At 42.1% G+C, this 15,571-nt stretch overlaps 1 protein-coding gene across 5 annotated transcripts in view; it reads right to left on the bottom strand.

Annotated features, from left to right (window-relative positions):
- The window catches only part of ERCC5 (ERCC excision repair 5, endonuclease), a 104,931-nt gene that overhangs the window by 35,077 nt on the left and 54,283 nt on the right, over positions 1-15,571 (bottom strand). For 2 of the 5 annotated variants that reach the window (XM_029604521.1, XM_029604522.1), the window contains exons 14-16: positions 14,785-14,985; positions 11,456-11,540; positions 1,694-4,765 (exon numbers count right to left, since the gene is read on the bottom strand). In XM_029604521.1, coding sequence (XP_029460381.1) covers positions 4,199-4,765; positions 11,456-11,540; positions 14,785-14,985 — 853 coding nt within the window. In that variant the 3' untranslated portion in view covers positions 1,694-4,198. Of the gene's footprint in view, positions 1-1,693; positions 4,766-11,455; positions 11,541-14,784; positions 14,986-15,571 lie in introns of those variants that run through there. The other 3 variants (XM_029604524.1, XM_029604526.1, XM_029604523.1) reach the window with 2 other exon arrangements.

Genomic DNA, 15,571 nt, shown 5'->3' on the forward strand with positions numbered 1-15,571 from the left:
GTTCCAATCTTCCGTGTGCACAAAGTTTGTTTTCAACTAGTGGGGAATTCATGGCCTTAGTATCACATTTATTTATTTATTTTATTTTAATTTTTTTCTATACCGGCATTCGTGATAATATCACATCAAGCCGGTTTACAGTAAACAATGGGGTGATAACCGGAACAGAGAACAAAGTAATATGTACTATACATAATATAGATGCAGTTACAATAAACAAGGAGTTATACAACTAGGAGCAAGAAGAAGAAAAGATAGTAACTTTAACAGAGTATAAACCCGTAGAATGGTAGAATTTCCAATAATGGAAGTTTGTGATTTACAATGAATTGTTAAGTACAAATATGTAGTTTTTAACAATAAAGAATTAATCATAAGTAATGAAGAAGTAATCATAAGTAAAGAAAATTCTGGATGTTTATAATGCTTAGGGGCAGGATACCAGGATGGTTATAATACTAAAAGATGTTGATTGGAGGTTGAATATCGGATAGAATTGTTTTTAATCTGCGTCTGGGAAGGCTTGTTTGAAAAGCCATGTTTTAAGTCTTTTTCTGAAAGTCAGTAAGCAGGGTTCCTGTCTAAGTTCCGTTGGTATGGAGTTCCAAAGCGTGGGTCCTGCTGTGGAGAAAGCCCTATCTCTGTAAGTTATGTGGAGGGAAGTTTTGGAAGGCAGTACCTGCAGAGACTCTTTGTAGTACTCTCTTATGGGTCTGGAGGAAGTATGCTTTATGAAAGGGATTTGTAGGTTGAGAGGAGCGATTTGTTGGATGGATTTGTAGATTATGGTGATTGACTTATAAAGAATTCTGAAATGAATTGGCAGCCAGTGTAATTCTTTAAGGATTGGGGAAATGTGCTCTCTTCTCTTTGTATTAGTTAGGATTCTGGCTGCCATATTTTGAACCATTTGTAGCGGTTTGGTATGAGCTGATGGGGTACCTAATAATAAAGAATTGCAATAGTCTAATTTGGAGAAGATTATTGCTTGTAGGATGGTCCTGTAGTCATGGTTGTGGAACAGTGGTCTTATTCTTTTTAGAACATGCAGTTTATGAAAGCAGTCTTTAGTAGTTTGGTTTATGAAAGCTTTTAAGTTAAGCCTATTATCGATGATTGCACCCAAATCTCTTACTTTTATTGTTTGTAAATTAGTTTGAGGAATTGTGGGGGTGTGGCAGAACTCAGAGGATATGAGAAGGAGTTCCGTTTTTGAAGAATTTAGGATTAATTTCATTCTGGAAAGGAGGGAGTTGATTTCTTGTAGACGATGATCCCAAAGATCGAGGGTTTTTTTAATGGATTCTTTAATTGGTATCACAATTTGGATATCGTCGGCATAAAGGTAGTGTTTAAGGTTCAAATTGGTTAATAGCTGGCAGAGAGGGAGGAGGTAGACGTTAAAGAGGGTAGGTGAGAGGGATGAACCTTGGGGAACTCCTTGAGGTGAAGGGTAGCGTTTAGATTCTTTGCTGTGAATTTTTACCTTGAAGCCTCTATTTTTTAAGAATGAGTGGAACCAGGACAGTGCAGAGCCTGTTATGCCGATGTTTAATAGTTGGTTAAGGAGCATGGAATGGTTAACAGTATCAAAGGCGGCTGAGAGGTCCAAGAGAATCAAAAGATAGGACTGGCCTTTGTCTAGGCCTAGGATGATGTAGTCTGTTAAGGAAATTAGGAGAGATTCTGTACTTAACGATTTCCTGAAGCCATATTGTGAAGGGAAGAGAATTTTGTGGTCTTCTAGGTAGTCTGATAATTGAGAGTTAACCAGTTTTTCCATGACTTTAGCAATGAATGGGAGGTTTGAGATAGGGCGAAAATTGGAAGGGTCGGGTCGTCTACATACATATTTATTCTTTAAGACTAGTTTCATCAAACTAAAATAAAGCCCCAAATAGGCACGATAGCAGAAGAACGCCACGCTACGTTGAAAAAAAAAAAAGTATGTGCCACTGTGGGGAAAAAAAGAGCAACAAGACATGCATGTCCACAAGGATTTCAAAGGATTTCCTAAAAAAAACAAACCTGTGTGCATATATTGGACACTTGAGTATCTTTAAGAATATCCTAGAAAGTTCTAACAAATGTCTAATTGGCATCAAGCCGTGCCACTCATTTCTGATTGGTGATTCCGTTTGACTTCAGAAAAACTCTTGTAATATTTTGTGATGATATTTTGATTCACAAAACGTAAGCAATAAAAGAAGACAAGATTCATGTTTTGTTCATTCGTCTTTTATTATCTTGAAGTCTATATTGAGATAACGCTGTTAATTATCTGAATAAAGATTTTACTAAGTTGTTAGTAACACCATGTGGTGTTCTATACAATAATCTATGGAGCAGGCCGCAGTTCAAATAATTTATCTGAGCCGTAAACCTCACAGAAGGAAGAGGTGCCACAGGAGGCACCGGTAAAAGAAGAGCTGGATCAGGCCTCAGCTGCAAACAGGAATGGGAGAAGGGGAGCAAAACCAAACGAACCACCAGAGGTCTGGGTCAAGCTGGAACGTCTATTACCAGAAAATCCATTATCCCGAATATCTCTACCATTCCAGATATAGATTTTGCAGCTGGCCTGTCTTATTCCAGAGGCCCTCCTCAAGGAGAGGGAAGTCGTATGATGGGAATGGTGCCATCATAGAACAGTCAAGCGTAAGAAACGTCTACAGTACCATGCAGCACCCCAGGTTCCTTGAACAAGATTAAGGATAGCTTTACCTTTTATACTTCCTTATCTTAGAAATCACAATATTACCATAAATCGCTATTTCCTGGGACATGCAACATTTCCCGGGATATTGCAATGCAAATATTTTGATTTACTTGTTATAGCAATTCAAATGTAGCATCTACCCTCCCTTCTACCAGCTCCTGTCACTTGTAGACTCCTGGTTCCACTCCCCTACCATCCTCTCTTATGTTTTGGTTTCTGTCCCTTTCTCACCTGCTTGCTGGCTCCCCCCCACCATCAGGCAGGCAGGTCAGCAGGACAGTATGTACATGTTATGAGCAAAGGCATCTTGTAGTGTTGAAGGAGGAGCCACGAAGATGGGAGAATTCACTTACGCTGCTCCATGTTCAGGTCCGATGTGCTAATTACGAGCAAGGTGGGGAGCAAGCCATGCCAAGAGGGAATGGGGAGGAAAGGAAAGGAGTTGCACTGGGAAGGAAGAGGATTAATCAAACCAGTCAGAGATGAGGTGAGACTGAAGGGATGTTGCTACTTCTGCCTGTTGCTTATTGACTGATGTCACCATTTGCTGCCTGCCCACTCCCTTCTGACACCACATTGTGCTGCTATCTGTAATTCCTCCTTCCATCACTGGTGCTCTATGCCTCCCTCCATCATTGCTGTCCTCTCATTTTATCTCTATCCTCTTTTGGTGCTGCTGCTGCTGCTCACCACCTTTTTTCTGCGTCTTCCTCTCTCCACTTCTAGTCTGCTGCGGCATATGCTTCTTGAAAAACTTGCCGTACAATTTTGATTTAGTGCTACACAATGTCCTTTTGTACACATACATTTTGGCAATAACCATTGCCCAGTCTCGAGGAATCCTTGGTCATGTATTTCCCTGCCAGTAGTCTGTCCTAGTACACTTTGATAATTGCAGTCATGTTCATTACGTAAGGAAAGTAGTAGCATTATTGTCCCAGTGCACTGGAAATCAAGATAGAGCCAGGTCTTGCCTAATGCACCCTCATAATAAAGAACCCTTGGTACAAAGATACAGTCTGAATAGGGGGGCTAGAGTGGATTATGGATACACATTTTATAGTTACAATGTAAAGCAATAGTAATAGTTTGGGTTTGACTGGCACAGTGACATCTAGACAGTATTGTGCTAAACACACGTCTACAACGTGAAGGGTAGATAGTGAACAAAAATGTTAATGGAAAAGTGAGATGTTGCGCAATAATCAAATCAGCACGCCTACTCTTTCTTTTCCTTAGTGTGAGAAAAAAGAAAGTTAAGGTACAGAGGACTGGTACTATGTCTCACTTTAGCTATGCCTCACTTTAGCTTCTTCCATCTGTGCAAAAATAGAGGTTCAAGTGGGCAAAATCTTCTAAAATTTCATTTCTGGTAAACATTTCTCACTATTTGCCTAAAAAAATTTCATCACCACAGAAAACCAGAACTCAGATGCAAGAGTGTAAGACATACCAACAAATAAAAAACTCCAGAGCGAATCACTTTCTCCTCCTTCCTCTTGTACGCCCCGATTTCCTTTTTCCGTTCCCAAAAACTGATCTGGCGGTTACCATGATCGTTCTTCCTTCCTTCTCCTCCTCCTCTCCGCTGGAGCTGCTGCTTGTAGCCCCGCCTTGCCAGGCCTCCTCACCCACGGCATCTCCTCTCCCCTTCCTGCTCGTGATTTCAGGTCTACGGGAAGGGCTGGCGCTTGTGCTCACGGCTGCAACCTTCCTTTGGGAGTCCCCCGCAGGCTGCGGGGCATCGAAAAACCCCCCACTTTCACAGCCCGCACGTCCCTGGCTGGAGTCTGAAGGCCGTTTCCTTTTTTCACTTTGACAGTTTTCCCCACCAGACGCATCCAAGTGCCGCATTGGTCTTTTACCCTTTGACTTTCTGCTCAATCCAGCTTCCTTCTCTGGAAAGCCGGCCTCCTCTCCTTCTCCGGCTTCCTCTTCTCTTTCCTTCCTCAGCATGCAGGTTACGGCCCGTCGAAGCCTCTGGCTTTTAATAGCCTGTTTTTCATGCTGTTCCAGTCTGAAGAAAGAATCAATCCGAAGCTGGGACTACGAAAAAAGACAAAAATCGGTTGCAACACTATAGGGTCAGATGTACTAAAAGATTTTTCCTATTTTGCACTCATGACGAAAATGCTTAGTACATTAGGCCCTATAGTCCTTAAAAAAAAAAAAAAAAAAAAAACGGACTTTTCCCCATTCTGTACTTATGGAAAAAAATCTCTCTTGAATATGGACCTATGAACTCAGGTTGCCAGACACCAATATGAAATATAATACAAGATGAAAAGCAGGCCCAGCACTGGAGATTGAATGGAAATTGGGATTATAAAACTGTAACCCATTTCCTGGAATTCCCTGCTATACTAATTTTAATGCTTATAGTAATACATATACATGCATGTACACATATTCGTACATACACAAGCATACATTTCTATTTAACACTATCATCATGTTTGAGCCATGCTTATCCTCTCTACAATATAATTGTATCAGATATATATTTGGTGGCTCTTTATTTTTTAAAAGGCTATATGTATATATTTGGTTGTAATACCTTCCTTCTCATCTGTGGAATATATTTAATATATTTGGTGGTGGTTTGATTGCATGATTTATACATAGATAGACAGATAATACCATCAAATAAATTAAATATATACACACAACCTTTTAAAATATATTGTATATATTTACTGGTAATATGATTGCACCAAATATGTTACGGTTCTGGCGGCGAGCGCCGCGACCAGACCCTTACCCTCTGAGTTCCTGGACCTGTTCCCGCTTCTGGTGGCCTAGTTCGCGGCTTGTTCGGTGGCGTTCCCGCGGGGGCCGCACCGCCGGGAAGCCTCCCTAGGCGCGCGCGCGCGCACGCACGCAGCTTGGGCGCTTTTCTAGGCCATTTCCCGCCAGTGGTGAGTCCGCCCAATTACTGACATCAGACGCCACGGCCTTGATAAGCCGGCCGCGGCCACCCAGTCTTTGCCTTGCAACGGGCTTACCGACCCAGCTAAAAGAAATAAACAACCCTGGTACTCCACTGAGCTCAAAACCATGAAACACAACCTTAGAAGGCTGGAGAGGAACTGGCGCAAAAACCCCACCTCACCGCAACTCACTTCCCTTTAGATCATACCTCCACACATACAGAACAGCCATCAATAAAGCAAAAAGAGACTTCTACACTCAAAGAATACACCACCTTCAATTCAATCCTCAAGCATTATTCGAATTGGTAAACACCTTAACTAAATCAAACCCCCACCTTCACACAAGACCCTGACGAACAGGGCAAATGCGAGAACCTAGCAACATTTTTTCCACAAGAAAATAGACAACATTTTGTCTCGTTTCACCCCCACACAAGCCTCGTCTGATTTCCATTTGGACAGGAACAATGCAAGACTCCCTGCACTTGATACTACATCCTCCGTGGAAATCCCACCCAGCAGACACCATCCCTACCAAAACCCTCCTCAACATCATCGCCAAACCTCTCTCAAATATAATCAACAAATCCATCACCCTTGGCATTGTTCCCAAAAACCTTAAACATGCCATTATTAAACCCATATTGAAGAAACCTGCACTTGATCCTTACAACCTTGCAAACTTTCGCCCCATATCCAACCTGCCCCTCATAGCCAAAATCCTTGAGGTCGGTCAACCATCAATTAACCGACTACCTAGATGATCACAACATTCTATCGCAGTCCCAATATGGCTTCCGACGTCATCATAGCATAGAGACCTTACTCATAGAAACATAGAAATGACGGCAGAAGAAGACCAAATGGCCCATCTAGTCTGCCCAGCAAGCTTCACACATTTTTTTCTCTCATACTTATCATTTTCTCTTAACTCTTGGTTCTATTTCCCTTCCACCCCCACCATTAATGTAGAGAGCAGTGATGGAGCTGCATCCAAGTGAAATACCTAGCTTGATTAGTTAGGGGTAGTAACTGCTGCAATAAGCAAGCTACACCCATGTTTATTCCCTTTACCCAGACTATGTCATACAGCCCCTATTGGTTGTTTTTCTTCTCTCCTGCCGTTGAAGCGGAGAGCCATGCTGGTATGCATTGAAAGTGAAGTATCAGGCCCTTTTGGTTTAGGGTAGTAACCGCCGTAACAAGCCAGCTACTCCCTGCTTTGTGAGTGCGAATCCTTTTTTTTTTTTTTTCTTCTCCCCTGCAGTTGAAGCTATTCTGGATATGCGTGAAGCCTCAGCTTTTCTTATTCCCCTGCTGTTGAAGCAGAGAGCTATGCTGGAAATGCTTGATGTATCAGCCTCTCCCATGCCATGAAGCAGAGAGCCATGCTGGATATGCATCGAAAGCGAAGTATCAGGCACATTTGGTTTGGGGTAGTAACCGCCGTAATAAGCCAGCTGCTCCCCGCTTTGTGAGTGCGAACCCTCTTTTCTTCTCCCCTGCCGTTGAAGCAGAGAACTATGCTGTATATGCTTGGAAAGTGAAGTATTAGGCTTATTTGGTTTGGGGTAGTAACCGCCGTAACAAGCCAGCTACTCCCCTCTTTGTGATAGCAAATCCTTTTTTCCACATTTCCTCTTGCCGTTGAAGCTTAGAGCGATGTTGGAGTCACAGTAAGCATCTGTATGTTTATTTAATAAGGGTATTGTCTCCGGGCAGTAGCCATAGTTCTGGTGAGCCACCCACTCTACATTGGCGGTCTCTTGACTTTATGGATCCACAGTGTTTATCCCACGCCCCTTTGAAGTCCCTCACAGTTATGTGGTTGTTCCTGTGGGCGTTTGTAAGGATCCATGCAGCTGCATTTTGTAGCAGTTGCAGTGGTTGCAGCGTGCTTTTGGGTAAGCCTATGAGTTCCCTCATCTCTTTGATTTCCTCCTCACAAGCCTTGATAAAGGTCTTTCACATATCCTGGTACTCCTTGATATTTCATCTGCTTTTGACACTGGCAATCATAAAATATTAATACAGCGCCTCAATGATATTGGCATTACAGGAACAGCCCTCCAATGGTTCCAATCATACCTGCAGGACAGGCAATACAGTGTCCAAATAGGCAATTGTACTTCCAAACCCAACCCCCTCACACATGGTGTTCTCCAAGGCTCCTCACTATCTTCCACATTATTCAACATCTACCTCCTCCCCCTATGCAACCTTCTATCCACTCTAGGCCTCCCGCACTTCATCTATGCCAACGACGTGCAAATCCTTATACCTGTAAATGACACATTTCTCAAAGCCACCGAGACTTTGCATTCCACCTTAGCCCTCATTAATACACTACTGACAAGCAACTACCTCGCACTGAACACCGCCAAAACTGAGTTGCTCCATATCACACCGCAAAACATACCTGCATCCCTGCAGCTAGGCAGCACTTCACACCCTCACTGCCTCCAACCAACCGGTGCGCAGCCTTGGCATTACTATTGACAATCACCTTACATTCAAAAAATTTATTAACACTCTCAAAGACTGTTACTTCAAACTACACTGCCTTAAGAAACTTAAACCCCTTCTACACCTCAGCGACTTTCGCACCATTCTTCAAGCTTTCATTCTATCAAAAATCGACTACTGTAACGCCTTACTCATAGGCTTACCCAAAAGCACGCTGCAACCACTGCAACTGCTACAAAATGCAGCTGCATGGATCCTTACAAACGCCCACAGGAACAACCACATAACTCCAGTACTGAAACACCTACATTGGCTACCAGTCACTGCGAGAATAGCATATAAAACTCTTACACTAATCCACAAAGCCCTACACAACCAAAATATGCAATGGTTCACAGAACACCTGACCTTTCACAACATAAGTAGACCCACAAGACAACAACATAGAGCAACACTACTCACTCCATCACCTAAACAATTTAAACTATGCTCCACCAAAGCTCGGGCCCTATCATTATGGAACACCCTACCATCCTCCCTTCGGCAAGAATCATGCTCCAAAAAATTTAAACAAAACTTGAAAACCCACCTCTTCAAGCGGCATACACTAACACCTCATTCTGACTCATATGACTTTCTGACTTTATTCTTGTAAATACTTATACTGTTGTTAGTATCCTTTGTACCATTTTGTTATTATGCACTTTATTTTAATTTTATCTAATTTTATGCATATTGTTCTGTTTCACTATAAAGCTCTTTTAGCTGCATTTTGTTTATTGTGAACCGATGAGATGTTCCCAACGTTCATCGGTATATAAAAGCTTCTAAATAAATAAATAAATAACCTGTTACAAGTGCTTTCTGTAGGTAGCAGGATAATCAACCACAGCAATGGATGATGTCCTTCAGTGCTGATGTGGAGTGTTTCTTCCACAGTGATGGAAAAGCCTTAAACGGCTTTATTAGGTATGCGCAAAACTTCTCATGCAGCCTGCACTGCACAAGGTCCCCTCAATTCTATATAATGGTTTAAAGAAGCCAATTCCAAAAAGGGAGGCAGGAGGAAATGTGTAGGTGATTGCTCTGTCAAAAACAACATCCAAGCAAATGAAATGCAGAGGGTGTAGGAAAATGAAGAAGCATTGTGGGCTACCTTAAAAAAGAAATAAATAAATAAATAAATAAATAAATATGGCACCTCCATTTACTATGGTATGGACTACAGGCCCCTACCTCAGACAGAACTGGACAGATATCTGGCTGAAGACATACAGAAGGTTAGAAGGAAGGAAGAGATGCTATTTGTTGCTTCGTGCCCCGGAGTGAGCTGCCTTGGAACGTGCTCCGTTCCTGCTTGCCTGCTACAGTACCTGCCTGGTTCCTGCTTGCCAGCTCAGTACCTGCTTGGTTCCTGCTTGCCCGCTACAGTTCCTGCCTGGTTCCAGTACCCAAGTCTTGCTACAGTTCCTGCCTGGTTCCAGTACCAGAGTCCTGCTACAGTTCCTGTCTACTGTCCTAGTCTGGTTCCAGTTTTGTGGGTACTGGCATTTGAGGGATTTATAGTAGGTTGTGCCATCATCTGGCATAACCCCCTTAATAAAGCTCCTTCCTAAGAGAGCCCAAGGTACTAAAACTCTTAGTTTCTTAAGGCACATTCAACCACCACATACCAGAGCAGCAGCTGCTGCTTTTCAAAGCTTGAAGGCTGACATGACAATCACATCCATCTTCTTCATTAACAGGAATCACACAACTGCCCATGCAGAGGTTCCCTGGAAGAGTCTCACTGCCACAAGGGAGGTGATTCACAGGAGTGTTGACTTTTCTTCTAAATAGAGGAGTTCAGATCCAAAGTCTTATTCCTAGAATACCCTGCCTAGACTGGGCAACATGACGAAGAGTGAATCAGATATCACCTGGTTAGCAGGGTAGATCTCAGTTGCCTATAGGGCTCAGTGTGAACTTCTGCTGATTTCCTTAAAAAATGATTTGGCACTCTGATGACCATTCCATGGGGGTATCGGTGCCTGTCAATGATTCCATACAGAAGGGATACCTATTGGTGCATCAACAACTATTGACTGCTTTCATCCAACTCCTCCTCAGACTGTGCATGCCAGGACAGGTGGGGAAGTCACATATTGCTTGGTTCCAGAGATGAACTGGAACTTGAAGACTGCTGTGATTCCCAGGATTACAGTAAGGATGAGCTCTCCTCCCCATGGGAACACCTTAAGAGATTTATGGTTGACATTAGAATAGCATCGTACACCAATCCGCTTTGGATAGAGCATGAATTGAGGGTGAACGATACCATTGATGCAATCCTGGAACCCTTGATGTGGCCTCCGACATCAATGCCCATTAGACAGGCTAGAGTCTCCTGAAGCTCTCAAGAGTTCTGGTGGAGAACAACTGTCTTCATAGGGCATAACCTCCCAAGGGAAGCAGCCTGAAGCTCTGTGGTTTGTTCCTAGGCAAAGCCCAAATCTACCTTGAGATGAATAGACTTAGCTTGACTATGCAAGGCACTTATTTAAAGGCCCTCTGAGACATCAGATGAAAAGAAGAAAAGAGCTCGAAGGTTGTGAAAAGTCCGATCAGAGCTGCTCTCAGGAACCAAAGCAGGTGTACCATACAGCCAACAGAAATATAAAATAAAGGAAAAGAAACTTACATGGACGAAAAAAAAACAACCTACCTAAAGGGTAAAAACAACCTATGGGGTCCTGCAAGAAAAACAGCTCTTGCAGTTCCAGATACTTGAGAGAGATCGAGAGAGAGAGAGAGAGAGAGAGAGAGAACCATGACTTGCAGGCTCTGCAAAGAAGATGAGACTGAAGGACCCTGCATGGGATGCACATGCCCAATGGGACATCCTCAAAGTGAAGTCAACTGCATGCCAGGCTCAAAACGATGATGTAACCATGTGTGAGAACTGCCCATCCTGCTTGTCCTTGGAGAAACAAGCTTTTGAGAACAAGAGTCTTCTTCTGCAGATACAACTGGAGATGTGGACTCGTCCTTGAAAGTTCATACCTTAGTAAGTCTATAAGGTGCCATCAGCCTCTGATTGGTTTTGCTACTACATAGTTACACAGGTGTTTGTTTGTTTTTTTTCTAAGAAAAGTATGTGCTTAAATCTGGAAATCATAATTATAGTAATTCTCATTAATAAATAACTATGCTAACAATATACAGTTTAGAATATTTGACAGGTTGGTTTCATGTTTATTTCCCATTTACCATCCAAACTTTGCCTAATGAAAAGGAAATTAAAAAGAACTAAATCTAGTTTTGAAAACACAAAATGGTAAATCTTTAAAATAATTACCTGGCATGCATTCAGTTGTCGTAAAACAGGTAACAATACTTCATCAGTTCTTGACCGGTACCAGCCAAAACGACTCTCACAGAATATGCTTAGCAGTTAAGAAATACATTTTTTTTTAAAGATTGTATTTTATAACAACAGCTAAGGTAATGAATTCCAGTTCTACATCCTGGGGCTTCCATGCTTCTGGCCAGGATTACAATTAGCAATTACCAGATTGTACGTGCAAGGAGTAAGACCAGCGAGGCTTGTTTACAACTAACAGGTCCCATTGGTGCAGTGTGAGATTTATCAGGCAAGATTTATCTTGCCTTCGTGTGCAAGATGTGAACTTTAAAAACAAAATCCGAGTAATACTACTGGCCTGGAAGTAGCAAAATAGCACAGTTATTAATAAAACACTGCTACCAAACCTCTCCCCCCCAAATAAACAAACAAAAACTGGTGAAGGTGAATCGCTCCCTGAGGTCTGAAAGGAGAAGTTAATTTGCATGGTCCCAAAATAAAACCTCAATATCTCAGAGAAAATAACTCTTAAATGAAAAGGTTCTTTTGCCTAATTTGAGGGTATACAGGGCAGTTTAGCATCCTATACCAGCAAGGAACATTTTCAAGTGGACAAACAGCAGCAAATTATATAAGCAAGCAAACCTTAAGAGCAATAAATTGTCTCAGCATCAGACATCATAAAATAAGAATCAGTAATACAAAATGAACTCCGGCACCTTAAACTGATACAGAGTGAGAGCTCCAAAACGTCCCTTGTATTCAATTCTGGGGTGCATATTCAGTCACTATCCGGATAGTAAAGTTAGCTGGATAAACTCATCTGGTTCATTTTGGCGGCACATTCAACAGTGCAGCCACTCTTTTATGCAGCTAATTTTAGGACAGCTTTTTGGCACAACCAGACAAGTTACTGGAGTTAGCTGAATAACTTATCCAGGACACTCCTAATTCATCCAACTAAATTCTAGCTGGATAAGAAGATATCTGTGCGCCCAAATATTCATTTGATCGAGTAACCAGTGAGTTATCGAGCTAAATGCCTCAGTCACCCTTTAGAGAAAATGTAGGCTTCTCAATATATGGAGTTTCAAAAAGCAGAGCACGTCAGCTACTCAGAGATGGCGACTGCTTTTAAATGAATCTGCCAGCTAAAAGCACCGGGAAAAAATTAAGCTTTTCATTTCTGCAGACACTTGAGAAGCATCCAGTCCCCCAACAGTTCCAAGTTCAGATCACCAATCTTAAAAGTAACAATCTGAAAGATTTCATAATATATCTCCAAAAAAACTACAAACGAGGGCAGGTCCACCAGACATGAATACGAGAGCCAAAAATAAAGGTTTTCCATATTCTCCTTCAGTTATACTGCTGCAGCAAAAGCTTCATTTATCAAAGGACCTGCATATATTCTGAGATTATGGGAAACACAGCTTGCAGAAGCATCCAGTCAATTAAACTGCTGTCTGTGCCCCATTTCCGAATTCTATACAGGGCCAGCAAGCACAGTGAAACGATACTCGGACTATTCCCCACTGCAAACCATGAAGGGAAACCTTTCCTCATGGACATTTTAAAAGTAAAAAAGAAAATGAAGAAACCCCTGCAAATCCTTGTGTAAGGGGGTGTCCCCCAAATCTGCCCCTTACTGGAGTGAATCAGTGATCTCAGACAGCACGCGAGGTGTGTGATGGCAGAGAAGGAGCTGTGCATAGTTGGCGTTCCCCAGTGTGAGGCGCTGTGCCCTCACTGCAGAGGGTTCCTCGGCGAGCTCCTCTCTCAAGGGAGAGGTTGGGAGTCTCTCTACCTGCGAGGGGGGCAAGGACTGTCCCCCGCCTCCAGTCCTGGGAGAGTGGGGCCCGAGTCTCTAGGACTAGGGAGGTACCTGCTGTGGGGGATCCCAAAGGAGGAAACACAGGCCAGAGGGGTTTCTTCAGATAAGGAGAAGGAAGTCCTAAGCTTTGAGAGGACACAGAGAGAGGTGCACGTCCCTACGCCTCATCAGTTGGAGAAAGAGTGGAGTTTCAAGCTGGAGATCAGGGAAGATAGAATGACCTGTTATCACACTATCTCACTAGATTTTATGTAAACTGACCCTTGGGTGAATGTCAGTATATAAAAAACAAATAAACAAACAAACAAAGGGAAACATCCTGAGTTCCTGTCTTATTTCTTAGGGACCTTCATTTTCAGTTTGTAGTTTATTTTTCCTCGGAATTTCAATCTTTTAACAAAAAAAAAAATCAGTGGAAAAATCATGGATTTTTCATCTGCATTATTGAAAACCATGTTTCCACCTTTTTTTTGGTTGAAATTCCAAAAACAAAATAAAAACTGAAAATGAAGGCCCCCCCCCCTCCTTATTCTAGCATTGGGCCAGTTTGCTGGTGGACTACAGAGAGAGCTGCATCCAAGGAAGCGTCTGTTCTTCACCCAGAGAGAGTTTACTTCCCAGACTGTACAGTATTTGCTGCTATGTGACAGACCAGGGTTTCTTTTACAGATGTGCTTCAGGTAAAAGTTTTGTGTCGGGCTTTGTTTCGGGGGCCCCGCCGGCGGGAATTTCGTTTTTCCCACGGTTCGGGGGTTGTTTTTTTTTCCGGGGGGCCCCCGATTTTCGGGTTAGTGCGCACTAACTCAAAAATGAATTTTTTCCAAAATTTCGGAAAAAAATTCAATCTACCGAATTAGGCAATTTCGTTGACATTGCCTAATTCGGGAAAAACGATTGCACATCCCTAGTTTCTTTTTTCTCTCTCTGAATAATATTTTTAACAGCAATTGCCGAGTGAAGTATCAATTTCTGCCCAATGTGAGAAGCACCCAGGAGAATGGGTCTCGTCTTCACCTTTGACCTTCAGCATGCCAAGAGAAGTTGGGGCGGGGCTATACTTATAAAATTAACAAGTGCCTTATAATAAAATCAGATGTTACTGCAGATGTCTCTTACCTGCTAAGAATGTCAAAGTGTATAGGGGCTTGGCATGGTTAAACAGTGACATTCAAAAGATACCGAAAATATCTATTAATTTATTAAAAAAAAATGATGTTCAATTACCCACGAATGTTTAAAACTGTGATGGTTACTGGGACAGCGAGCAGTTTCCCCAGAATGACAGCAACATTTCCAACCCCGATCCGTAGTTCTGGTTTTCACTTTCACTAAAGAGAAGCTTTACTCAGCTCACAGGCTTCAAAGTTCATATTCGCCTCCTGTTAACCCTTTCAAACGGGAATTTGTTGTAATGGGAAAAAAAAAAAAAAAAAGATTGCATTCAGAAAGTTGAGTAAAGTGCAGCTAAGCAGCAGAGGTGAAAGGATATTCTCTAATCTGCTCCAGGTCGGGCCTCCCCCAGTAGAATGTCCCATGGGAGTTATCCACCACGGGCTTCAGGTAAGCCTCTGCCACGGCCATGTTTGGAAAACCTGGATAAAGTTCCAGCTTACATAGTTTCTTTTTCACTTTCGTGTCATTGGGATTGGGCTTCGCTTTCTGTCTTTCCTGAGATTCGGTCCACCATGTGCTGAAAAAATAAAGAGAGGTTACATGCAAATCAGTCTGCATTGTGCAGACAATTCTTCTGTACAATTATTTATACGTAGCTGCAATGATTGTTTCTAAATGTTAATTATATGCAGAGAAAAGACACGCATATTTCTTAATGGATCATCATACCACCCCATTTTTAGAAATTTTTCAAACTATGAGATAAAATGAGATGCTGCGTTTATATGGGGAAGTATCTCATTGTTTGAAAAATTACAAAAAATGTGATGTTGTGACAACAATGACGAATGATTAAGAGACCCTAGTGCAAAATAATTGGGTATCCAATGAACAGCGGCCACTGGATTCGCTAAGGGTGGTATGATGTTCCATTAAGATAGACTGGAAATACGCGTGTCTTTTCTCTGCATATAATTAACATTTAGCAACAATCATTGCAGCTATGTATAAATGATTGGAGGTTAACACAGTACTAGCACAGAGACGACATTGTAGGGTTTAATTCACACATAACAGTTTAAATAGCTAAATGAACATACTAATATTCAGTGAAAGTGACATTTTCATGTGAAACATCTATGTCTCCTGCCAAAATACCATCC

This window comes from Rhinatrema bivittatum, chromosome 5 (genome assembly GCF_901001135.1).
Source record: "Rhinatrema bivittatum chromosome 5, aRhiBiv1.1, whole genome shotgun sequence".
In the NCBI taxonomy this organism is placed as follows: Eukaryota; Metazoa; Chordata; class Amphibia; order Gymnophiona; family Rhinatrematidae; genus Rhinatrema; species Rhinatrema bivittatum.